Source organism: Ranitomeya variabilis, chromosome 1 (assembly GCF_051348905.1).
Source record: "Ranitomeya variabilis isolate aRanVar5 chromosome 1, aRanVar5.hap1, whole genome shotgun sequence".
Taxonomy (NCBI): Eukaryota; Metazoa; Chordata; class Amphibia; order Anura; family Dendrobatidae; genus Ranitomeya; species Ranitomeya variabilis.
The window spans coordinates 994832175-994860077 of NC_135232.1; the positions used below are offsets into that span (position 1 = coordinate 994832175).

The window sequence follows — 27903 nt, forward strand, 5'->3', positions numbered from 1 at the left end:
CGCCATTTTGAGACAAAAATCCCAAAGGTACACTCAACTGTTCTTCAGGCCTTGGTCAGTCTGTGGTTATAAATCCTTTTAGTGTTGCTTAAGTCCCGACTGGAATATGGCTTCAGCAGGTTTTCACACATCTGAAAGGCCTAATCCCCAACCATAAAAAATGGCATCAGTGGGCCTTGAGTGTTGAGGAGAGGTCGTTGCATACAAACGTCAGCCCATATCCGAGTTCTTGAAAGTCTGAGAGTCATTGCCACAGCCAAAAGCTCCAATGTCCACGGCGATAAAGCGACAGTCCGCATCTGTTATTGCCATGGGCACTATAGAAAAATATTTATTGCAGTTAAAGTACTCCGATCCAGATCTGGCAGGTATTTCCATCCACCGCTCCCAAACAGTTGGGGAAATTACACACTCTCCAGAATTTGTCGGCAATTTCCATCCACATGTCCGCGGTGGGTAGGGGGATAAATTCATCCCAGAGAACGTTCCACAAAGCTCGACTAGTGTCCGCAACTATTCCAGACAAGGTGGAAATTCCAAGCTGCTACTGAAAGTGGAGCGATGATAAGCTCTCTCCGGTAGGCAGGAATCTGAAAGAAAAAAAAAAATTACGAACAATTCTATTTATGGTGGTGTTTTGCTAAACGCATAAAGGAAAATACAAATAATACATGGCAGAACAATTATAATTATGACAGGCATTTGGTTAGAATTATTACGTACCTTAGTGTGACCAGGAGATGTTCCTCTGCAGGAATCGCTCTACGGAGCTTTGTGTCCCTTCTCCGGATGGCTCCTTGGACACGACCAGGTAAATCCTGAAAAGTCTCTTGAGACATTCTGGTATATTCCGGGAATTTGTCCGGGTTGGCATTAAGCTTGCCATATAGCGTGTGGTAGGCTCCACGGCTCTCCCGGAGTTCAATAATGGGGTGTCTCCAAAAACGCCGACGCCGTGTCCTTCTCTGTCTTGCTTGATTTCTTTGCTGCTCCCGAGCAAACGCATAAGCAAGAAACAGCTTGATACTTAAATCCAGGTTGAAATAAAAGCTCTCCATGAGAACATGTATCATGACACAGGATACAGTAGCAAAATCTGAAGATTTCAGCAGTACAAGGGTCTATATAAAGATATCCCATAATACACGCCCACTGTAGTCCCATTGGCTGTGTCTGTTTATCAAGATTTTTCTCCTGTTAAATTTTCCACCATGCGCACAGAAAACGCAAACGCATGCAAAACGCATGAAAAAGCATGGAAAAGTTGCGTTTTTTTAATGCATGCGTTACCTTATGCGTCTAAAAAACGGTTTATCGTGCGTTTCAGGTTGCAGCATAAACGCTGCAGATTTAACCGCAAATGTGAAACTAGCCTTACATAGTCACCTTTATAAAAGACTCCTGTCCACAGACTCAATTAATCAGTCAGACTTTAACTTCTACAACATGGGCAATACCAAAGAGCATTATAGAGATGTCAGGGACAAAATCATAGATCTGCACAAAGCCGGAATGGGCTACAAAACCATACGTAAGACACTGGGTGAGAAGGAGACAACTGTTGGTGCAATAGTAAGAAAAGGGAAGAAACACAAAATGACTGTCTATCGACATCGATCTGGTGCACCATTCAAAATCTTACCTCGTGGGGTATCCTTGATCATGAGAAAGGTGAGAGATCAGCCTAAAACTACATAGGGGAAACTTGTTAATGATCTCAAGGCAGCTGGGACCACAGTCACCAAGAAAACCACTGGTAACACATTACGCCTTAGGCTACTTTCACACTAGCGTCGTTTGTAATACGTCGCAATGCGTCGTTTATGAGAAAAAACGCATCCTGCAAAGTTGTCTGCAGGATGCGTTTTTACCCATAGACTTTCATTAGCGACGCATTGCGATGTATGGCCACACGTCACAACCGTCATTGCGTCGTGTTTTGGCGGACCGTCAGCACAAAAAACGTTACATGTAACGTTTTTTTGCGCATCGTGTCCGCCATTTTGGACCGCGCATGCGCAGCCGAAACTCCGCCCCTCCTCCCCGGACATTACAATGGGGCAGCGGAAGCGTCGTAAGACTGCTTCCGCTGCCCACGTCGGGCATTACTTTCACAACGTGCGTCGGCATAGCGACGGCCCCGTGCCAATGCTAGTGTGAAAGAAGCCTTAAAGGTTTAAAATCCTGCAGTGTCTGCAAGGTCCCCTGCTCAAGAAGGCACATGTGCAGGCCCATCTGAAGTTTACCAATGTACAACTGGATGATTCTGTGAATGATTGGGAGAAGGTGCTGTGGTCAGATGGGACAAAAATTGAGGCGTTTAGCAAAGATGAGAGACACTAGACCCAACAATGCAGATGAGCTGAAGGCTGCTATCAAAACAACCTGGGCTTCCATAACACCTCAGCAGTGCCACAGGCTAATAGCCTCCATGCCACGATGCATTGATGCAGTAATTGATGCAAAAGGAGCCCCGACCAAGTATTCAGTGCATTTACTGAACATACATTTCAGTAGGCCAACATTTCTGATTTTAAACCATATTTTCAAGCTGATGTTATAAAGTCTTCTAATTTACTGAGATAATGACTTTTGGGTTTTCATTGGCTGCAAGCCATAATTATCAACATTAAGGCTAGGTTTACATTGTGTTAGGGAATTCCGTTTAACAGATCCATTAAACGGATGCGCTAACGATGTGTCCCAAATTGTCTTATTTTTTGAGATAACGTTAATGCATGGTTGCATTGCATCAGCATGCGATAGCAATAGAGTTCAATGCACAGCGAACTCTGCCGGCATTGGACATTTTCAGGATAAAAGACTGAGCACAGCGCTAACCTTCAGATCTTATTTAGGTCTTGTTCCCAGATAGCGCAAATGCTGCACTTATGTTGTGCAAAATAATCTGCTGCATTTAACAGTTTGAGCAAAGTGGCTGTGATTTCAGGAAAACTCATGCCCACGGTGCGTTTAAACAGGCTGTTGAATTGTATGGGGGGTTTTGTGTGCATATTTTTACCTATAAACTCTATAGGGATTCTGTAAAAACTGTGTGTGAAAAAATCAGCTGCGTTTTCAAATGTAGGATCCTAATTTTTCTGCACTAAATAAAAATACATAAAAATGCTGCTTTAAATCTGCACTAAATCCAAAAACACACTAAAAAAAGTGGAAAACACTGTAAAAACAGCTAGAACTTAATGATCAGCGCAATTGCTATTCTTTATTTTGGTTCAGACATCTGCAGAAAAAACTGTAGAAAAAAAGCAGCATTTTTGTCGGAACGTGTTAGAATATTTGTCAACACTTCTAAGAAAATCAGGACGTCCAAAGAATGAACTTAAGAGACATACAACAACTGATGGATGATGCCGAGATTGTTTTATTTGGACTCTGAATAAAAAATCTCTGTGTACAGCTACATCTTGATGCAGTATGCATGGCTCCATTACAAGGCATTACCATGACAAGGACCCCCGATATGCTTGTCTGTGTTGGTATGTAGGCTGTTTTATGAAACCTGTGTATGCAAGTCATTGAAAAAATGTCTATAATGGTGTTTAATGGTTAGCAGAGCATGTACTGACAATGGGAAATTTTCCATCCAGGAATATTTGTATATCACTGCTGATAATAACGTTGCATTATGTACCTGGATTGATATAATGCTTTTTGTAGAGTAGAGTTCTATAGGTTGCCTTAATATTTAACTGATGACATTAATGTTAAAAATAATGATATGTCGTGTTTTTACACATTTCATTTTTAGTGCAATGTAACTGAAGCTGTGCATAGACAGGCAATTATGTACACCATGCCGGCAAGAAAAAATAGTCATAAATGCACTCATTATAGCACTTTGCACTTGCAGAGCATATCCTCTGTGTGACATAGGCCGCCTTATAGAAACACTGGAGGATACATTACTGTGAAAAGAATAATTTGGAAAGGTTATAATTTATCTACTCTATTGTGAAAAGGCTGACTTAAGAAAAATACAAATGCAGTATATACACTTCTCGACATTCAAATTGTAATACCAAGAAGAGAAGTAAGGCCGGGGTCACACTTGCGAGTTCAATGCGAGAAACTCAAGCGAGTCTCCCGCATCAATACCCAGCACTGCCGCCGGCGGTTTGGACCGGAGCATTCGGCTGCATAGAAATACAGGCAGCCGCAAACTCCGGTCCCGAGTGCCGGGCATTGATGCGACAGACTTACATGAGTTTCTCGCATTGCACTCACAAGTGTGACCCCGGCCTAAGAGTAAAATTTGTGGAAATAATGAAATCACAGGATGGATAGACCTGTTAATGATATGCAAATGATTAAAGAATGGAAACAAAAATGTCAAAATATCTTGATTCATTTAGTTTGGAGTAAGAGTGCCACAATCGAAAATATTCTTACACTTACAGGCCTTGGCTGCAAACAAGGAGGTTATTAATATTAGTGGTTGTGTGAGGAATGTTCTACCATGCTACATGCATTTGTGCTCGCAAATAATCAAGATCTACTGCTGGCAGCTCCCTTTGCAATTGCTGACCAAATAAATGTAATTTTGAGCTGTTAATATACCTGAATAAAGACTAGTGGGATCTGGCTACAATGCAATAAGACATTTTCGTTTCTGGTGTGAAAACCTCTCCATGGCATTGCCCATCTGGTCTACAGACCAATCCCTGGCTATCATTGTGTCCATGACAAAACTGGGATTCATAACTGAAGAGGAAAGATCTCCGTGCCAGTCTCCATTGCTGTCTTTCTCCGTACCATTATATCCTTTGAGATCACTGGTGAGAAGTCATGAAGAAGCTTCATGAGAGAACTTTATACTAGTCCTTCTTCCATGATTATGGTCTACATTGGCCTAATGTACAGTAGCTGGATCCTTCTAGTCATCATTCCAGGTACATTAACAGCTCGATATACATTGATTAGGTCATGGAACTCGTATTACGGCTATTTCTCCAAAGTGTTCCAAAAGCTATAATTCAACACGACACCAGGCCATATGATGCTTGTGTTACTGTGAGCAGCCGGTGTAGCCTAATCATGCTACTGTGGCCTACAGCATCTCCAAACTTGTCTCCACTGTGCACTTCTAGGACATAATTGGTTCGCAATTGCAAAGGAAGCTGCAAGCAGTGGATATTGATGACTTGCATGACCATGTATTCAGCATTGTAGATCATTCCTCAGACAACCATTAATAGCCTGACTGAAGGCATGACAAGAAGTGCAAGTGCGTTTATTTCAGCTCATGGTGCCCTTACTTCATACTGAATATATTGAAATATTTAGAAAATTTTGTTTCCACTGCTTCATTTAATCATTTATATATTATTAACATGCCTTTGGATCCTGTTTCATGAGTTTTGCTCTTTAGTGTTCCATTTTAACACACACACACACACATATACATATATATATATATATATATATATATATATATATATATTTATTTATTTTCAAAATTGTAACTCATTGTAGCAGTCCAGGTTTGTCTTAGTTCTAATTCTTATAGAACTGCTGTCGCAAAAAAAAACCACAACCTTTTAATTATCTGTTTTTTTCCAAAGAACTTGCTTGAAGACTTGAAAGAAAATCTAGATGGTCATTTTAAGGAAGTTATGGTTGGCTTGATATACTCTCCACCTACCTTTGATGCTCATGAACTCTGGCATGCTATGAAGGTAATGAAGATATCGCAGGTCACTAAATACCTCGATGCTTTACTTCTTGAACTAAGCCTAGACTAAAGTATTACTCATTATTCCAAATGTACTTTTAAGACATATTATCAAAGGCATAGGTAGAAAAGCTCCAAATCCGTGGTCCCGATATATAGGGATAATCATTTGAAGCATAAAAACAAATTCAAATGGACAATTCAGACAATATGAAATGCACCAGATATATAAAAAAGTGCACTTTAGCTTCTAAAGATAAATCAGGGATATATCCATCATGCTAATTGTAATTGCCTTCATAATGCAGAAGCCTGCCTGATATAAATAGCCACGTTGCTATGTATATTGATGGCTATATAAATAGCCATCAATTCGAACACCAAAACCCGCAGTTTAACCTATTATCTACCAATGTCCTTTTTTTGGGACGCCTAATCTTTAGCTTCTAGCAGCTATGATTTTATAATTTTTATAATTAGGTACAATTTTTTTGTGTTGTGTTTGTAAAATGAATGTTTTCAAAATAGGAAATCATGTCCTTGTCATTTTTAATTGAATATTGGGACGTCCTTTTCTGAAAAATCCGTACTTGTAAAAATTTTGCAAATTATGTTTCTGATTCATAGGGACCCAAATCATTAAAAATCTGTCATTTAAAATATAAAAAAAAATAAAAAAATTGCTAATTTGGCAAGTAATGGGTTAACCCAGTCTAATCCCTTAGATAACATGTAGCCACCATGGTGTGTAGTTGATTTGACAGAGGGCTAGAGCTCCCTTTACCAGCATCTTGTTCTTCCACAACCCAAATGCAGAGGTATCAATGAGCTGTTACGGCAGCCTAACAAAGATCCTCATGGCTGCCACCTTGGTCCTCCTCAGTCATGACCAAAGCCTGCTTCTAACAGGATGACTAAGCATTATCATAACAAAGAGATAATACAATACAGAAGTATTGTAGTGTATTGTATGAGAGACCAAGACAGTTGAGTGCCCAAGTGGAACTAAAATAAAAGTGTAAAAGAACTTAACAAACATAAAAATATATAAAAAAAATTTCTTTATTAAGCAAATTAAACAAATATTACAAAATAATTGGTACTGTTACATTTGTAAGCTCCCCAGTTCTAAAAATAACATATTAGTTGACCTGTGTGAGAAATACCATATAAAAATATTCGGAATAGCTATTTTTCGTTTATCTGCCTCCCAAAATTTGACCGTAAAGCAATTAAATACAAAACTTCATACAGCTTAAAAATGTGGATTTAATTGTACAAAAATATGAAAAAAAACCCACAAAAACTAAATAAACTTGGTACCACTATAATCATACTAACCCCTAGAATAAAGATAAATCATTAACCATGCACAGTAAACTCCATAGTAAAAAAATACATTGAACAAGTTACAGAATTGGATGTATTTATGTTTGTTTAAACTCCAAAATAATACCATTTAAAAATTCAACTTGTCTTACAAACAACAAGCCTTCAAATAGTTACGTTGAATGAAAAATTAAACAGCTATGGGTCTTGGAACACAGTATTTCAAATGTAGAAAACATTACTAGGCTCTCAAGATCCAAAAGCTGAATCCTTAGGAGGATAATAAATGAAAGACAATCTGACAGAAGGATCAACCCTCCTAAGACATCTATATGGGGATGCAGGATATAGAAAGTTGAATGAAACACCACATTGATATTTGCAATCTGATGCCTTATTCCAGAAAAATCAACATTTTCCTTAATATGTATGTCCTTAATGTACTGTTAAGATCTGTGGGTGGGACAAAGATCTTCCCCTGGAGTCTGACTTTTAGGGCATGTAGAACCTCCCACTGTTGACCAATCATAAGTAGGTAGCAACATGCATTGGGAAGAACACATCCCCACAATGACATGCAGCCTGTTTTTGTCACTGATCTCCCTGCTGAACTGTATGTGATTACATAATGCCAGGAGTAAAATAGAGATGAGCTTAATTATTAAAACTTCTCCAGCTTTCATCAAGGCAGAAAGCATTGGGGAGAGGGGCAGTAAAGCTGAGCTGACCTTTACCTCATTACAAACCCGTTTATCAACTCTTCTGTCATAGGGTTGCCAGCTCTGGTCTACCCCTCGCCCCACACTGACTGCCATAATGAAAGTTGAAGAAGTGTTAGTAATCACACTCATCTCTGCTCTACGCCAAGCACTATGCAATTCTGCATAGCTCAGAAGGGATATCAGTGAGAGCAGAATGTCTCTCATCACATGTTTCAAAGAAAGCAATAAGAGGCGATCAAAACATTGTATCTACCCCAAGTTGGTATCAGTAAAAAACATCAGCTCAGAATGAAAAAATAAGCCCACACGGAGCCCCATATCCTGAAAATTTGAAAAGTTACAGCTCTCAGAAAATGGCGACCCAAGAAAAAGAAATTTTCAACAAATTTCTGATTTTTTTCACCACTTAAATTAAGAAAAAAACTATACATGTTGTTGCTTAATCGTACTGACCTGCAATTCGATAATTTAAATCATACCTGGCTGGATGAATAGAGCAGCGGCTACAGGGAGAAAATTGTTATATTCTGTCAGGAGGCCCTCATTCCCAGTCAGTGGAGTGGTGCAGGGAGTTTTGCAGTCACAACTCACTGTACTGTGAACACACTACTGCGGCTGGCGGAACGCACCGAGTAACTATATGAGTTGTTATAGGTGTGTTCGCAGCCCGGGGTCCACCGTGCAGGAATGAAGCCTGCTGCTAGAGAAATGGCGGCCCTATATGGTGGTACAATGACAGATTAGACGCAAGTTCTGTCACTCGGTCAATATCAGCACGAACCCTGTTGCTTCACAGAGTCATGAAATAGTTAGTGGGACTAATACCCTAACTAGGGTTGGGCTTGCTCTGGAACTCTTCTGTGCTAACCGCACACATGTAGGAACCAGATGCTAAGCCAAGAGACTAATTGCCTGCACTGACGCTAGCTGCCTGCCTATGTAATTTCCCACGGCTAATGGACAGTCTCCATGTGTAGCCTGAGTTGCAGAGTATTAGTGCCGACAAGCACAAAACACAAATGATACTAGTGCATGGCAGTGTGGCCATGCGAACCTTTTAAAGCTGCAGCAACTTCAGGACCTTCCTAAAGGACCAATGGGAGATGCTACAGGACCTGAGCGTGTGACCCCCAACCTCCAATGAGAGGTCCTCCCTGGGGCATGCTCAGAAAAGGAAAAGCAGGACTTAGTCCCAGAGACATCTGCTCGCCACTGACCAGTACTGCCTACAATGGCTGAGCCTGGAAGAGCAGCAGTAACCAAACGCAGAGTATCTGCCTGAGCCAGACGCTGGAACCGACGTCTCCACTGCGGCTGGAGAAGAATAGGGGACCGCAGTGGAGGTGGTTCGAGATTCCCCCTGTGCAGCGGCGGGAACTCGACACCTAACATCACCCCCCCTCCATGGACCTCACTACGCTCGAAGGCAGCAATGAGCTGCGGAGCTCGAATGTGCTCAGCAGGCTCCCAGGACCTGTCCTCTGGGCCATAACCCTTCCAGTCCACCAAATAAAATTTTTTGACACGTATCACCTTGCACCCCAAGATAGCGTTCAGCTCGTAATCATCTGTAGATGAATCCGATGTCCCGGCAGATGACTCGGAAAACCTGGACATGTGTGCGGGCTTTAAGAGGGACACATGAAAGGTGTCGGTGATACCTAGGCGTGGAGGAAGGGCCAGACGGTAGACCACAGGGTTAACCTGTTTGAGGACCTTGAAGGGACCCAAGTAGCGAGGTGCAAACTTAGTGGACTCAACTCGTAGCCTGATATTATGGGCGGAGAGCCACACTAAATCGTCAGGAGCAAAGGTCAGAGCGGGGCGCCGATGTGCATCGGCGGAGGACCTCATTCTCTCCTTGGAGGCCAGGATGGCATCCTGAGTGTGGTCCCAAATGTCCCGTGCCTCCACAGCCCAGTCTGCCACCCTGGAGTCTGCGGAAGACACGGGCATAGGCACAGGAACCCGCGGATGCAGACCGTAATTAAGGAGGAATGGGGTCTGCCCAGTGGAGTCGGCTACGGCATTGTTTAGCTCAAACTCCGCCCATGGTAGCAAGGATGCCCAGTCATCCTGCCTGGCTGAAACAAAATGTTGCAGATATGTGACCAAGGTCTGGTTGGCCCTCTCTACCAACCCATTCGTCTCGGGATGATATGCTGAAGAGAGATTCACCTTGATGCTGTGTAGACGACAAAGCTCTCTTCAGAACCGAGAAGCAAGCTGGGGACCCCGGTCACTGACAATTTTGTCCGGCATACCGTGTAGGCGGAAAACAGGGCCGGCGTCAGCGCCCAGCGTACCCGGGTAAGTGCCGGGGTGAGACAGGGGGGCCCATTCAGGGCTGGCTTTAGAGGCAGGCACCTGCCAGTGCATAGGGCCCCCCTCCCCCAGGGGCCCTCAGCTAATGGCACATCACGCAGCTGCTATGGGGCCTCTGTGAGGCAGAGGGGGCCCGCCTGTCGCAAGCGCCAACTCCTCCGCCGCCGCTTTGAACTTTACCGGTATCTGCCGGTAAAGTTCAAAGCAAATGATGGAGGATGGAGGAGAGGGCGTCACCTGATGCTCCCTCTCCCATCGTTCCTCACTCTGCCTCTGACACTGCTGCTGCGGGTGCGCGATGACGTCATTGCGCACTTGCTGTGTGCCAGGCAGTGCAGCGGCAGCCGCCGAGACCAGAGCAGGGAGAGCGCAGCACGGTGCGGGAACATTGAGAGGTGAGGAGTGTTTTTTTGTAACTATACCAGTGACAGTGAGTACTGGACTATGGGGCCATTCTTGGGGGAGGGGGGCTGTGCTGTATACTACATGTCTGTGCTATATACTACATGTCTGTTCTATATACTACATGGCTGTTCTATATACTACATGGCTGTGCTATATACTATGTGGGCCGTGTTATATACTACATGTGCTGTTTTGTTATATGCTACGTGGGCTGTGCTACATGGCTGTTCTATATACTACGTGGGCTGTGTTATATAATATGTGGCTGTGCTATATACTATATGGGCTGTTATATGCTACATGGGTTGTGCTACATGGCTGTTCTATATGTTCTATATACTACGTGGGCTGTGTTATATAATATGTGGCTGTGCTATATACTATATGGGCTGTTATATGCTACGTGGGCTATGCTATATACTACATGGCTGTTCTATATACTACGTGGGCTGTGTTATATAATATGTGGCTGTGCTATATACTATATGGGCTGTTATATGCTACGTGGGCTGTGCTATATACTACGTGGCTGTGTTATATGCTACATGGCTGTGCAATATACTACATGGCTGTGCTATATGCTACGTGGCTATGCTATATACTACGTGGCTATGCTATATACTACATGGCTGTGCTATATACTACGTGGCTGTGTTATATGCTACGTGGCTGTGTTATATGCTACGTAGCTGTGCTGTATACTACATGGCTGTGTTATATGCTATGTGGCTGTGCTATATACTATGTGGGCTGTGTTATATACTACATGGCTGTGTTATATGCGATCATGAATTGTGGTATGTGTTAAAGGGGGGCCCACTGAGACTCTTTCGCCCGGGGCTCTCAAAAACCTGGAGCCAGCCCTGGCGGAAAATGTGTTTTATAAACAATGCTGCCAAGGCCCGTGCAGAAGGTAGCCATGGAAGAGGCACCAAATGCACCATTTTAGAGAAATGGTCGGTGATTACCCAAATGATGGTGCAGCCATGGGACTTGGGTAAGCCCACTACAAAGTCCATCCCGACCATCTCCCAGGGCCTGTCTGCCACTGGCAGGGGAAAAAGCAACCCTGCTGGCCGTTGTCGAGGAGACTTATTCTTGGCACAGGAGACACATGCCCGAATATAGTCCCCGACATCACGGGCCATATGCGGCCACCAGTATGTTCTCGCCAGCAGCTCAGATGTCCTCTTGGCCTCAAAATGTCCACCCACCCTGGATGAATAAGCTGATGAGAGAGAACCTCCGATCGCAAATGTGATGGTACAAAAGTCTTGCCCGGGGGCACAGACTCTAGCGAAACCGGAGCCATGGTTCTCAGGCTCTCAGAAGGGACAATAAGCTGAGACTCCTCTTCCTCCTCAGATGACACAACAGAGGGAGAGAGAGCATTGGCACAAATGTTTTTCTCCCCAGAGAGAAAATGGAGGGTGAAATAGAACAGGGAGAAGAACAAGGACCATCTGGCCTGGCGAGAATTTAGGCGCTGGGCTGTCTGTAAGTACACCAAATTTTTGTGGTCTGTAAAAACTTGGAAAAGAAAGCGAGCCCCCTCCAGGAGGTGTCTCCACTCTGAGAAAGCCAACTTCATGGCTAGCAACTCCTTGTCTCCAGTGGAATAATTCCTCTCTGCTGGTGTGAAGGTCTTGAAGGATGCTTCCGACCTTGAGCATCCTTTTGAATGAGGACTGCTCCAGCACGAACAGATGAGGCATCCACCTCCATTATAAAAGGCTTATCTACATCGGGACGATGTAGGATGGGAGCACTAGTGAAGTGTGACTTAATAGAGAGGAAGGCCTTGGAGACCTCCTCCAACCACAATTTGGGATTTGCTCCCTTCTTGGTGAGGGCTACCAAGGGAGCTACCAAAGTTGAGAAATGCAGAATGAACTGGCGATAATAGTTAATGAACCCCATAAAGCGCTGCACCGCTTTGAAAGAATAGGGTTCCTGCCAGTCCATCACAGCCTGTAGTTTGGCAGGATCCATAGCCAATCCCTGGGCGGAGATGATATAACCAAGGAAAGGCAAGGGCTCCTGCTCAAACACACATTTCTCCAACTTGGTGTAGAGGAAGTTTACCCATAAGAGGTCAAAGACTCTGCAAACATCTCTCCAGTGAGAGTCAATATCTGGAGAGTAGATGAGTATATCATCCAGATAGACTACGACCGAGGTGGAGAGCATATCCCAGAAGATATCATTTACAAAGTCTTGGAAAATGGCTGGGGCATTACAAAACCCGAAGGGCATCACCAGATATTATTCATAGTGCCCATCCTTGGTGTTAAAAGCCGTCTTCCATTCGTCCCCCTCACGGATGCGAATCAAGTTGTAAGCACAACGCAGATCTAATTTGGTGAATACCCTTGCTCCCCATAGCCTATCGAAGAGCTCAGATATCAGGGGCAAAGGGTACTTATTCTTAATGGTAATGGCATTAAGACCCCTGTAATCTATGCATGGACGTAGTTCTCCGTTCTTCTTCTGCATGAAGAAGAACCCGCCCCTGCCGGTGACACTACTTCCTAATGAACCCTCTTGCCAAATTCTCCTGGATGTGTTGAGTCACAGCCCCCATCTCTGGGAGACAGAGGGGATAGACCCGACTCCGAGGAGGTTCTGCTCCAAGCAAGAGATTAATAGGACAGTGAGGCTGAAGGGTCTCCGCAGCACTCTTGGAAAACACATCTGCATAGGACCAATAGCACTTGGGAAGAGAAGTAAGATCTGCAGGTACCTCTGTAGTGGCACCCTGAACACACTCCCTCATACATCTGTGCTTACAAGATTCACTCCAACCCAAAATTCTCCCTGAGGACCACTCTATATGAGGGGAGTGGAAATATAACCAGGGTATCCCTAGTAGGATCTTGTCTATTCCCTCGGGGAAGACAAGAAGGGAGATAATCTCCTGATGGGAAAGAGACATAGATAATGTGAAAGGGATGGTCTGGTGTGTTATTTGTGAGGGCAGTGTCGACCCATTCACCACTCGAACAGTCACTGGCCTGGCGAGCATCACCTGGGGTATTGCGTGGTGTTGGGCAAAGGCAGAGGACATAAAATTCCCCTCTGCTCCAGAGTCCACACAAAGCTCGACTGCAAAAGTGGAAGAGCCTAAATTGATTGTCCCCTTGAAGGACAGCTTGGAGGAAAATGCCACTGTGTCTAGTGAACCTCCTCCTATGGTTACTATCGTTTCCCGACCGCTGAGGACATTTATTGGCATAATGTCCTAACTTCTGGCAGATATTACAGACCACGGGTACTCGAGCGGCCCGGGACTTAGGTCCCGCTTGAGAAACCTCCATGGCCTCATGGGAGTCGGATGCCTGAGCAGGAGATTCCAGAGAACTGGCAAAGGTAGTAGCCAACTGGAACCTCTGCCTACACTGGGTCCGCTCCAACCTCCGCTCATTAAAACGGAGGTCGATGCGGGTGGATATAGTTATGAGCTCCTCCAGTGTGGCGGGAATCTCCCTGGTGGCCAAGGCGTCCTTCACATGGTCAGCCAGTCCCTTTCAGAACACTAGGATAAGGATTTTATCTGCTCACTCCAGCTCTGATGCCAAAGTGCGGAAGTGAACGGCGAATTGGCTGACCATGGACGAGCCCTGTGTTATTGCCAGCAGTTGGAGCGCCATATCATGGATGACAAGATGTCCCAAAAAGACCTGTTTCAGAGAGTCCAGGAAGCTAGGAGCACTCTGCACCACATGATCATCACGCTCCCACTGTGGCATTGCCCACTCCAACGCCCTGCCCGACAGAAGGGATATGATAAATCCCACTTTAGCCCGTTCCGTAGGAAAACGTGCAGCCAGGAGCTCAAGATGTATGAAGCACTGGCTCACGAATCCCCGACATAGTTTACTGTCACCAGCAAACTTGTCTGTAGCAGGAGTCGGGATAAAGTCGGAGCAGGGGTGGCAGAGGACAAACTGGCTGCAGCTATGCTAGCAGCCTGTACAGCGACTGCGGTGACATCCATGGGTGAGGTTGTGCATTCAAGAGCCACCAACCTACCCTCCAGCTGCTGGATGTACCGCTGCAGATGCTGATCATCAGCCATTTACCAGCCAGACCTTGGTGCTAGTATTCTGTTATGGCTGGGGGAACACAAAGAGTAAATATATGAGTTGTTATAGGTGTGTTCGCAGCCCGGGGTCCACCATGCACTAGTGAAGCCTGCTGCTAGAGAAATGGCGGCCCTATATGGCGGTACAATGACAGATTAGATGCTAGTTCTGTCACTCGGTCAGTATCAGCACGAACCCTGTTGCTTCACAGAGTTGTGAAATAATTAGCGGGACTAATACCCTAACTAGGGTTGTGCTTGCTCCAGAACTCTTCTATGCTAACTGCACACATGTAGGAACCAGATGCTAAGCAAAGCGACTAATTGCCCCCACTGATGCTAGCTGCCTGCCTGTAATTTCCCACGGCTAACGGACACTCTCCACATGTAGCCTAAGTGGCAAAGTATTACTGGCAACAAGCACAAAACACAAATGATACTAGTGCATGGCCGTGCGGCCATGCAAACCTTTTATAGCTGCAACAACTTCAGGACCTTCCTAGAGGACCAATGGGAGATGCTACAGGACCTGAGCGTGTGACCCCCGACCTCCAATGAGAGGTCCTCCCTGGGGCATGCTCAGAAGAGGAAAAGCAGGACTTAGTCCCAGAGACGTCTGCTCGCTGCTGACCAGTACTGGTTACAATGGCTGAGCCTGGAAGAGCAGCAGAAACCAAATGCAGAGTATCTGCCTGAGCCATACGCTGGGACCGACGTCTCTGCTGAGCAGACTCCACTGCGGCTGGAGAAGAATGGGGGACCGCAGCGGAGGTGGTTCGAGATTCCCCCTGTGCAGTGGCGGGAACTCGACACCTAACACACACTGTTATCACTTCCGGGCATATTGATTGACAGCCTGCTTTCCAAGAAAACAGATGCAGAGATAATATAGCTTCATTTTCTACCTGTGACCGCTGCTCCAGTAAGCCGGGCAGGCATGATTGAAACACTATTAACCTACATATTACCAATATATCCACAGATGTTTCTGGAGGTGACAGGTTTCCTATAATACTGTATATTGGGGCGTGATGATTCACTTTCAGCTCCTCAGCCTAGGGGCGCAGTCAGATGGCCATATTACTCACTTAGGATCACATCGCAATCCTCGGACTGGCCGGTGGCTCTCCTAGTCAGAGCGTGACAGCTGCATAGAAATACATGCCATCACGCTTAGGTCAAGAAAACCACCATCCAGTCAGAGGATTGCGATTTGATCCTTGCGTCTCGCTGCGTCCTTGAGATGTGTTCCATGCCTAGCACCTCTCTCCTCTGGTTGATTGACAGATCAGTTGCTCCAATTCACGGCAGTGAATAAAGTATGAGGCTAAGGAGCTGTAAGTGCATTGTCATCCCCAACACATTTACAGACACATATATACAAAATTTAAAGGTGGAATTTTTCACTGATGGACCATAGCTTTGGGGTCATAAACAGATCAAACTGCTTTTTTATGGCTATACAGTTATGTAAATGGGTTGGAGCATAGACATTTCTAACAGGTTCCCTTTAAAGGAGTTGTCCACTTTTACCAATCAGAGGATGAGCACCTGAGTTCAGTGAATGGCAGCAGTGCTGTTGATGTGATGTCACTGCTACAACCAAACAACCGATACAGCAGAGGGGATACATCACTGGACCTGGGAAGGATAACTAAAGCGCAGCTTGTTTTTGTCTAGCTAACTGTGCCTGCAATTGATACGGAACTGAAATGATTATGTGCCAGGCACTACAGAAGCACAAATGCTGATTACGTGATATATTCCTTATTTAAAGAATCAGTCCTGTTATTTTTTATTAACTAGAAATGTAAATGTAGTGTAAGTGTATTAATATAATCACAATCTCCATCTTCCCCAGTTTCCAGCCCTGCTACAATCCTCTTCTGAGTCATGCAAATTGTTCACACAAGACCCAGTGTGAGGCAGCAAGTTGGAAGAGCTGCCACATGACTCAGAAGACTGTAATGGGGGTGGAAAGCAAGGAAGGTGGCGGTCGGTGAGTATATTAACACAATTAAAGTACACTGCACTAGCATAAAGACAGATTAAGGGAATAAAAAAAATAATGTAAGTGCTTCTTTAAAAAGTGAGCACTGGGAAGGCTTAGGACATGCAGTAATCCAGAAATCTACATGAGTAACCCATCTACTATAAAATCTTATTGCTGTAGATGAGTGAATTGCGTCAATGAGAGTCCAATTTGTGACGAGTTTTAAGAAATTTGCCGACCCAGGCAAAATCAAATAATTTGTGATTCAGTTTATAAACTGACTGAAATTGGAGCCGCGATATTACACTTTGCAGAAGATTGCATCACAGACAGAAGGACAGCACCATGGTCGCCGCTGAGTGGACTACTCCATAACGTTTTGCAGCTATCACTTAACATGGTAAAGCACAGCCAATCAGGAGGGACTATGATAACCTGTATAAAAACAGAAGTAGAAAACGCAGCAGCCATTTTATGGTGAACATGGCCACTCACAACCTAGCCACAGAAAGAGAATGCACTGAAAAAAGAGTGTGTGACAGCACAGTGAAAACGTGTGTGTGAGGAGAAGAGAATAATAATGCTAATCACCTGTCTTGGCTCAGACCCCAGTTCGTATTTACTTCCCCTAGGGTCAGTTCCTATTGAGCACATATGCACCGAGCTACTGTAGTGAGCCGACAACCATCTTTGACATCATCATTCAAGGCCTTTTAAGGCCTTCTCAGTCATCTATGTACTGTCAGAGTATTCAGTAAGCATAGAATTCTGTGACCACATGTACTTCAGGAGTTTGTTTCATAATCAACTTCATTCAGCTAGCTAATTATATCTTCAGCAAACTCCTTATTTATCAACTATCTGCATTTACTTCCTGGCTCAGACCTGCAGTTAACAATGTATCTGCTGCAAGCACAAAAAACTCTTCTGGACTAATACTGCTGGTGTGCCGAAGACAGTGTAAGCTTCTCTGCAAGCAATTAGTCAATTTACCCTTTCGTTATTGCTGCCCTGCAGTTAACTATTTGTTGGGTGATTGCTCTGCTAGTTACCATCTGTCTGCTGATAGGAACTGAATGTGAATAGGAAGTTTAGGGCTTGCTGAGAATTTTCACATCTTTGCTTTGTTTCTTCTGGTATTTCCTACATATCCCACTGCTTTCGTCCACACTGATCCATAATGGATCCCATAATTACTGTTTCCTTGTGGCCTGGTTATCCACAGCCTTTTAAGTTGAGGACACTCATTTTGATATTATTAAGGCTATGTTTTCATGAATATGCTTGAAAGGGGTTAAATATTTTCTAGATAGATTTCAGAATGTTAGAAATTAGTGATGAGCAAATGAGCTCAGATAAAGAGTTATCCAAACATGTTTGTGCCCTTTGGCGTGCTCGAATAATATGTTCGAGTACCCATGCCTGCACGTCTCGCGGCTGTTCGACAGCTGGAACACAAGCAGGGATTCCCTAACAAACAGGTATTCCTTGCATGTGTTGCGGCTGTTGAATAGTTGCCAGACATGCAGGTGCGGGGACTCAAACTTATTTTTCAACCACGCTAAAGACACTCGATTAGCACATAAGCATGCTCGGATAACACCTTATTCGAGCACGTTCACTCATCCCTATTAGAAAAGTCTTTTAAATACAGTTGGAAGCTTTGAGATACTTTTGATTTGTAGCAATCAATATATTGCAAATCAAATTTTCTGGAAAAATTTGGCAAAGATGGCAAATTCGAATTTAAAAAAAAAATGTCATGTTTACTTAATACAATAGCCAGTTGCACTTTCACAAATGTATGAGAAGCATTTAAAAATAAATGGCCCGAAGATCTAAAACAAGGAAGATGGATAAAGAACTTTAATTGTCTGTTTCCTATAGCAAAGTCTGAGCCAGTAAACCCAATGTGCTGGATGATTAGGTATTCAGGTCATAAACTGTATAATGAGCCCAACTCTTGGAGCAGTTTCGTGCCCTGAATTTGTTCATTTCTTCTAAACCATTGTTGGAGACAAGGGTAGAATGCCTTTAGGGTCAGTTCCCTCTGGTGTTTCTTTGCTAACATTGCTTACGGACATTCAACCATAAGAAAGGGAAATGCGGCCAACAAAATTTGAGCACAGACTGTGCTTAAAATGCCATTTTCATGAAATATTTGCTATAAATTTATACAACACCTAAGGGTAGTTAAGAATAGCGAGCACAGAGCTCAGGATGTCTGGCATTGCGGTAAGCTGATTACTCAGTCCTCTGAAAATGGCATTTGGCAAAGGTACTCTCCTTCACTCGGAAAGGACAGGAGTCTCTTCTCTGCACCATTTTGAGAGGAATGATTGAGATTCGTACAGTATGTCACACTTTAGACTCTGATAAGGGAGATTCACATCTCTGCTCCAGTTATTCCAGCTATTGGTTGCCATTGAAAATGTCTCCAATGTTCAGTTCTCTAAGGCTATATGCACACGCTGCGGATCCGCAGCGGTTTTGACGCTGCGGATCTTCAGCTGTTTTCCATGCGTTTACAGTACCATGTAAACCTATGGAAAACAAAATCCGCAGTGCACATGCTGCGGAAAAAAACGTGCGGAAACGCTGCATTGTTTATTCCGCAGCATGTCAATTCTTTGTGCGGATTCCACTGTGGTTTACACCTGCTCCATAATAGGAATCCACAGGTGTAAAACCGCAGGTGAAATCCGCGCAAAAACCGCGGTAAATCCACGGAAATTCCTCAGTAAATCCGCAGGTAATCCGCAGTGCGGTTTACCTGCGGATTTACAAAAACAGGTGCTTAAAAATCCGAAGACATCCAACCTACGTGTGCACATACCCTAAGGCCTCATTCAGACATCAGCATTTTCCATGTACGTGGAAAACAGACCGATTATTCTGATCAGACTTTGATCAGAGCGTGGTCCGAATGTCATTCATTTTTCTTGTATGTGGAGAAAAGGAAAAAAAAAAATGTCCACCTTCTTCTATATGACAGTCCGTGAAAATCGGACAATCCAAGTGCAGTCTGATTTTTCACGGACCCATATACTTGCATCACTTATTTCGATCTGACCCAAGGATCAAAATCAGACCTGTCTCCAATTTTGAAATGGACCACTCAGTCTGAGAAAAAGAATCGGACATGTGAACAGCCCCGTAGGTATGAGTGCTCTCCATAAAAAACAAGGATGAGAAAAACTTACGTCTGAATGAACCCTTAGTTTTATCAATTCTCCCCATTATGTGGAAATCGAATCTAATCTGAATGGAGAATACAGACGATGCAGCGCCTCATGCACTTGTTCATCCACTGATATGATCCATATAAAAAAACACAACCCTGGCCCTAGTCTATAATATGGGACATAGGATGCACAATGCTGTAAAAAAGCATTGAAAACTTACATAATTCCAAGTATTCCCAGGGTGCAAGAACAGCATATGAATAGCTATAAGCAATGATCGGATCATATTATTGTGTTATATGGAATCATATGCTTCATTTTCCTAGAAAACTATCTCATTAAAATGTACATTTCATGCCCATCTGAAAAACAATGTCCCCTTATCAGTCATGTTAATTGGTGGCGGTTGTGTTTATGACAAACGGTATGTACACAGGACGTGACAGTATTCTACATTGCCTTTTAAAATCATTAATTTGTTCACTTGTGTCACATCTTTTTCACACAACGCAATTGTTTACAGGGAGCCGGCACAGATGAAAATTGCCTTATTGATATTTTAGCTTCAAGAACAACTTCAGACATATTTCAGCTGAAGGAAGCCTATTTAATGCGTGAGTATTCCTTCAGTCACAATATTCTAAGCTAATTAAATAACTGTTGCATTGTCTACATAGTCGCGGAGGAAACAAACCAATTATTTCGGTGCAATTTATCAAATAATGCACTGCAGCTGCGGTCGGGTCTAGTGTACAGTTTCTAATGTGTTTGGCTCAATTAGGATATATGACAAATTGAGTCTTTTTGACATTTTTCTTATTTAGCTCTTTATTTAAACATTGAGGTTGAATGATAAAAACCCCACAATGATCATTTTAGGCAAAAAGTTGTGCACAAGTTACAAGGAAGTCGTGCAAACAATTCCAATAAAAGATACTGGATTACAAAAAGTATGTGCAACCCCAGATTAAATGATTTGTGTAGCTTTTTTCTAGTCGAAGGCCCCGATTATGGGAGGAGATACAGATTATATATTAGAAAAATCTTTTTGGCAGTGACGGTGATCAATGAGTGGAACAGGCTGCCATGAGAGGTGGTGAGTTCTCCTTCAATGGAAGTCTTCACACAGAGGCTGACGAGAGATCATCTGAGATGGTTTAGTGACTCCTGCATTGAGCAGGGGGTTGGACACAATGGTTCTGGAGGTCCCTTCCAGCTCTGACATTGTATGATTGATTAGGGCTGGCGTTTCATAATGATGGGCATGTAGGCATAAGAGAGGCGCATGCCACTTAATGTATCAGGCGCATCTTATCAGCGGTGGGCGCATCTTATCAGCGGTGGGCTCCTCTGTAACTAGAGTAACATTTTTGGCATAAGGTACACCGACACTTTAATGGATTTGTAAGGTGACAATGTCACACCTTTTCCCGCCTCGGATTCTCCTCTTCTCTTCCTATTTTGCTGAAGCATGAAACTGTTGTGAAAAGTCCAAAATTCGCAATAGTTCTTTATGTTGTGCATAAATTCTGTGACGTTTGAAGATGTTTTACACCACAAAACCATGATGAATTGGGGCCCAAGACTTTTTTTTATGAATATACAGATGTAGATATTCTTAAAATGCCAAAAAAATCAAGTAGCAGAAAGATAACCCGATGTAGAATAATCTATTTTGACACCTAGCTACAAATGCTGTGGCTTTTGTTTTGTTAAATGTGAATAGTTAACATTGTACATTGTGATATCTTTCTTGTGCGCTAGTTTAATCAACGCTACATCTATAACTGTCCCACAAAATTTGCCTGAAAATCTCATGACAAGATCACTTATATGTGATGCAGTGCATTTTTGTGGTCATTAGTTCTCACTCCATATTTATCATTAGGCTAAGGTCACATGACCGTACACTCTATCACTCCAAAAAAGTTGGGTCGATTATGTTAATGACATTTTGATCAAACTTTGATCTGAGTGTCAGCTTAGTGTGATCTGATTGTCTCTGACGAGAGAACTGTAGCACAGGTGAAAAGATGGAGAACAAAATGTCTCCATCTTTTCCATTGTATGAGTCCTTGTAAATAAGACTGCACTCAGATGTCACCCGAGTCAGATATTTTCCACGCATCCACAGATTGGGTAAGAATGGGTAAGTGGCATCTGATTTCATAGTGAAATCGCAGCATGCTGCGATTTTTTTTCACTGACAGATTTTGTTAGTGAAAAAAAATCAGTCATCTGCACTGCGCCATTGAATAACATTGGTCCAAGTGCTCTGCGATAAAATATCAGATACCACTCGTCCGATGTATATGCTGGTGTGAGTGAACCCTTAAAGGAGTAAAATGAGATTACAAAAACTTGGCTGCTTTCTTTAAAGAAACAGCACCACGCTTTCCACACTGTGGACTGTCTCCAGGCCAATTAAACACACTCACCATGATCTCTTTAGATCACAGACTTGGGGTAGATATATAATATAAATTAACAGTCTCATAGGGATCAATGATGCCCTTAGTTTAGCTTGATGGGCTTTCAATTAGGCCCGCAGCTGTATTACGCCTGTATTACGGCCATTGGATTTTCATGCTGTAAAATTTTTAGCAGAAATTTCTGCTACTAAAACCAGTTTTATTCATCAGAATGTGGCTGTTTTTAGTGGCTAGTACATGACTAGTTAGCTAGTCGCACAATATATGCAGCAAAATCTGCTGCATGATAATATTTACTTCATGTGAAATTCCCTACGGTGGCACAAGACTGCGACTGGAGATATTCTAGGCGAGAATTCAACAACCCAGCTCCTTTCTCTCCTTTTTTTTAGACAATTGTCCGTTCTATTATATAGAATGCCTATACATAAAATGAGATTCACATGAATAAAAAATAATGGTGGTACACCTCAGATAATACTTTAAGGGAATCTGTCAGCAAGCTTTACCTGTAAAATCTGAGAGCTGCATTATCTAGGGAAGAGACCCTGATTCCAGCGATGTATTACTTATTGGGCTGCTAAGTGCATTTTTGGTAGTATCCCTGTTTTCTCTGCTGTAGATGAAGCAGTGGTTAGAATGCCGAGTTGTGTATAACCCCGCCCACACCCCTGATTGGCAGCTTCCTCATTATACTGTGCATTGTCAGCAATCTGCCAATCAGGGGTAGGGGCGGGGTCACACAGATTAGCTGCATGGGTCACCTAGGCCAGCAGTGATAATCTCCTGCTGATAAAACACTGATTATATTGAAACTACAGCAAACAGACTAGTAAGTGACACATCCGCGGGGTGAGGCTCTCTGCCCCTACATTATTTAACTGTCAGATTAACTAGTAAAAACCTGCTGACGGATTCCCTTTAAAGGGAGGCTATCAACAGAAAATGACTGTTCAAACTAAGCATATGCGCTCGGTGCACAAATGGTATGGCCGAGCAGTTCAAGTCACCTTCTTACTTACTTATTTTCTATCAATCTCCTGTGAATCCACAGCTATCAATCACAGAAGGGGAGGTGGGGGCAGAAATAGATGCAAAACAAGTAGGTGATCAGGTGCACTGAGCGTTTTTTTCTGCTGACAGGCTTCCTTTAAAAATTATTCATTACACCTACAGTTTTAAACAGTACGCCAAAAAAACCCTAGCAGGTCCACTAAAGAAAAAACACAGATCTGAGTCATTTAGAGGAGCCTGCCAAAAATCAGCAACCAGTTTACTTTCTATGGTCATATGGTGTTTGTACATTTGTTACTTTGCTGATTCCTTTTATTTTGCATGTCCGATTGGCCTCCGTGCACTTAAACAACTGAATGTAACTGCTGCGAATGTTGATATATGTGGGCTTCAAAGACATAAAAAGAGATACAAGATTAAAGCCCCCAAAGCCTGATTATTCGGCGTTGGATCATGCCGAGCACTGTAGACGCAGGCTAATTCCACTGCGGCGTCTGGTTTGTGTTGCTCTGAGTGCAGTTTGACGAGTCTTCGATATTTCTTGAACATCTGCCTGTAACTGTTCTTCACAGATACATTTGTGGTGACGTACGCCGCACTTCAGATGTCTGATTACACAGAATGGATGCTTTCATAGAACACATGCATGACATTTAAAATAATCTGCAAACATTTGCTTCCTTTGTAGAATATGGCAACAATCTGGATCAAGACATTTATTCGGAAACCTCGGGGCATTTTAGAGATGCTTTAATAAACTTAGCCCAGGTACTGTATGTGTATTGTATTCTATTGCAAAAAGATAAACTAGGACCAAAACAAACACAATAAACGACGACAAAAACAAAATAGATAACAAAATCCAATATGATAAAACCGCAGATATATTTTCCAAATAAATAATAATGTTAACGAGCTTTACAGCAAAACAGTAAGGGTATGTCTCCACGTTCAGGATTGCATCAGGATTTGGTCAGGATTTTCCATCAGTATTTGTAAGCCAAAACCAGGAGTGGAACAATCAGAGGAAAAGTATAATAGAAGCATATGCTCCACTTCTGCATTTATCACCCACTCCTGGTTTTGGCTTACAAATACTGATGGAAAATCCTGACCAAATCCTGATGCAATCCTGAACGTGGAGACATACCCTAACAATTCCTCCATTTGCCATATTTTTTTTAGCAGTTGATGATCATGGTCAATTGCAAATTACTGCGTCCTCATTAACGACAACTATTCTCAGTGCAGAGGTTCCAATTAATTCAGAGCCTTTTAGTGATAAGGGATTTGCAGAAATAGAAAATAACAGATCCACATCTATGCATTGGCTGTGTCTAATATTTCAGCTCATTTCCTTTTAAAAAGAACCTTTCAAGTGAAAAAAACACTATTAACCTGAAAATATGGGGTTAATATGCAGGTAAATAAAGTTCTGAACATGGGGGCGATGTTGACGCGGGTTCAGTCACCGCTCTGTCTATAGAGAGCAGCGGCTGTAACAACCGCACCCCCTGCACTGACTGACATCCAGCCCTAATGATGAGCTGCTGTCAGTCAGTGTTGGCGACATGGTTACAGCCACCACTTACTATACAGAGTGGTGGCCTCCCGGCAGCGGGGTCTCAGAGCGTTATTAACCTGCAGATTAATCCCATAATTGAGGGTTTTTAGTAAAGGAATTTTTTTTATTGTTTTGCGCACAAGGATTAAAATGCACCTGGCAAACACACAGCTGTTTATGTCAAGGATTCCAATGATTTATCTATGGAAGTTCTGTCAATAAATGACTGACATTGATTATCAATCTTCTGGATAAGTAAAAAATGTCAACCTTTTTAAAATCCCACTTGACTCTCTAGAGTTTTACATGCAGTGTCATGCTTTACTACATTTTTTGCTGTTTACGATCGGCAGTACAAATGACATAAAACACAATGCACTTATACTCAGACATACGTGTACAGATTAAATATATTGTCATCTCATGGCAGAACAATGACATTGTACATCGTGTTAGGATTAACTTACACTATTTCTATAAAAAAAACCTGTGATCTAATCCTTTGGGAAAATACTTAATTAAAAAAAAATACTGCACATGTAATCAAAGTATTAATGATACATTTTAGCCATCAACCGTTACCATAGAGCAGGCAGTGACAGTGCGGTTCTGATGGTATTCTAGCTCAGTGTCTTGATATAATTTGGTCTTTGTTGACCCACGATGGGCTTCTTTTAGGTCAAGAACTACATTATTTTGGAGGCCTTTCTTAATGTCTTTCTGTTATACAGCGGTGACAGTAACAGAGAAAGACGTGGTCATGCTTAAGCTTTAGCACTAGCTTGGGGCGAGCCAATAATCTTTACAGAAGGCAGCACCACCAATCACATGCCCATGCTGGCTCAGTTCTCGCCACCCCATGCCACTCATGATAACTGTGCCATAGATTTGCCTTCTTTCTATATATTCACAAGTGCTTCTCACAAATTTAGAATATGATCAAAAACATAATTTATTTCAGTTCTTCAATACAAAAACTGAAACTCATATATTATATAGAATCATTACAATCAGAGTGATCTACTTCAAGTGTTTATTTCTGTTAATGTTGATGATTATGGCTTACAGCAAATGAAAACCCAAAAGTCATTATCTCAGTAAAATAGAATACTTTATAACACCAGATTGAAAAATGAATTAAAAATCCAAAATGTTGGCCTAATGAAATGTATGTTCAGTAAATGCACTCTATACTTGGTCGGGGCTCCTTTCCCATCACTTACTGCATCAATGCTGAATAGCATGGAGGCGATCAGCCTGTGGCACTGCTGAGGTGCTATGGAAGCCCAGGTTGCTTTGATAGCAGCCTTCAGCTCATCTGCATTGCTAGGTCTGGTGTCTCTCATCTTCCTCTTGACAAAACCCCATAGATTCTCTATGGGGTTAAGGTCAGGCTAGTTTGCTGGCCAATCAAGCACAGTGATGCTATTGTTTCTAAGCCAGATATTGTTACTTTTGGCAGTGTGGACAGGTACCAAGTCCTGCTGGAGAGTGAAATTTCCATCTTCAAAAAGCTTGTTGGCAGAGGGAATCATGAAGTGCTCTATAATTTCCTGGTAGACGGCTGCGTTGACTTTGGTCTTGATAAAACACAGTGGACCTACTCCAGCAGATGACATGGCTCCCCAAACCATCAATGATTGTGGAAACTTCAAACTAGACCTCAAGCAGCTTGGATTGTGGCCTCTCCACTCTTCCTCCAGACTCTGGGACCTTGATTTCCAAATAAAATGCAAAATTTATTTTCATCTGAAAACAACACCTTGGACTACTGAGCAATAGTCCAGATTTTTTTTCCTTGGTCCAGGTAAGACGCTTCTGGCGTTGTCTATTGGTAATGAGTGGCTTGACACAAGGAATGCGACACAAGGAAACTTGTAGCCCATGTCCTGGATACGTCTGTGTGTGGTGGCTCTTGAAGCAATGACTCCAGCAGCAGTCTACTCCTTGTGAATCTCCCCCAAATTTTTGAAAGGGCTTTTCTTAACAATCCTTTCAGGGCTGCGGTTATCCCGGTTGCTTGTGCACCTTTTTCTACCACACTTTTTCCTTCCACTCAACTTTCCATTAATATGCTTGGATACAGCACTCTATGAACAGCCAGCTTGTTTAGCAATTACCTTTTGTGGCTTACCCTCCTTGTGGAATGTGTCAATGACTGCCTTCTGGACATCTGTCAAGTCAGTAGTCTTCCCCATGATTATGGAGCCTACTGAAACAGACAATGGGACTTTTTAAAATGCTTAGGATGCCTTTGCAGGTGTTTTTTGATAATTATTCTAATTTATTGAGAAAATAACTTTTGGGTTTTCATTGGCTGTAAGCCATAATCATCAAGATTAACAGAAATAAATACTTGAAATAGATCACTCTGTAATGACTCTATGTAATATGAGTTTCACTTTTTGTATTGAAGTACTGAAATTAATTACATTTTTGATGATATTCTAATTTTGTGAGAAGCACTTGTATATACACATTAACCCCTTCGGTGCCAATCCGACCTGTAACGCCTATGTGGCGTCGTGGCGGGATCGCGTTCCTGCAGGTCGGGTGAAAGGGTTAACTGAAATTTCACCCGATCTGCAGGAAAAGGGGGACTTGTACTTTAGCCCAGGGGGGTGGCTTTGCCCCCCCTTGGCTACGATCGCCCTGGTGACCACTTTGTCACCACCCCCCAGATGTGATTGGAGCTAGCATCCATGTGACGCTAGCTCTCCATTCAGATGTGGAGGGGCGGAGAAAACCATGGCTGCCTCGCTGTCCAGCTTCATGGTGTCCCTGGAAGCTGAACAGTGAAGTGCCTGCTTGCTGCTCTCACCACGATCGCCGCCGCCATCATCAACGCCACCGCCATCATCACCGCCGCCGTCATCATCACCACCGCTGCCAGGTACTCACCTCCGCTCCCCCTCCGTCCGAATCCACGCCCACCGACCTCCGCTCCCCCTCCATCTGAATCCATGCCCACCGATCTCCGCTCCCTCCCCCGGTGATCATCCCCTGCTGCTGCTGCTGCCGGCTCCATGTCCTCCATCTGTGGCTCATCTCCTCTCCCCCATGCCTGACAGCCCCCACCTGCCCCCGATTATCACCCCCGCCCTCCTGCCCCCAGTGATCACCCCCCACCCCAGTGATCACCCCCTGCCCCGATC

General features: G+C 43.2%; 1 protein-coding gene across 2 annotated transcripts in view; it reads left to right on the forward strand.

Annotated features, from left to right (window-relative positions):
• Nucleotides 1-27903, forward strand: part of ANXA10 (annexin A10) — a 169343-nt gene that overhangs the window by 95683 nt on the left and 45757 nt on the right. For both annotated transcript variants that reach the window (XM_077279471.1, XM_077279472.1), the window contains exons 4-6: nt 5586-5699; nt 20262-20352; nt 23873-23952. In XM_077279471.1, coding sequence (XP_077135586.1) covers nt 5586-5699; nt 20262-20352; nt 23873-23952 — 285 coding nt within the window. The remainder of the gene's footprint in view (nt 1-5585; nt 5700-20261; nt 20353-23872; nt 23953-27903) is intronic.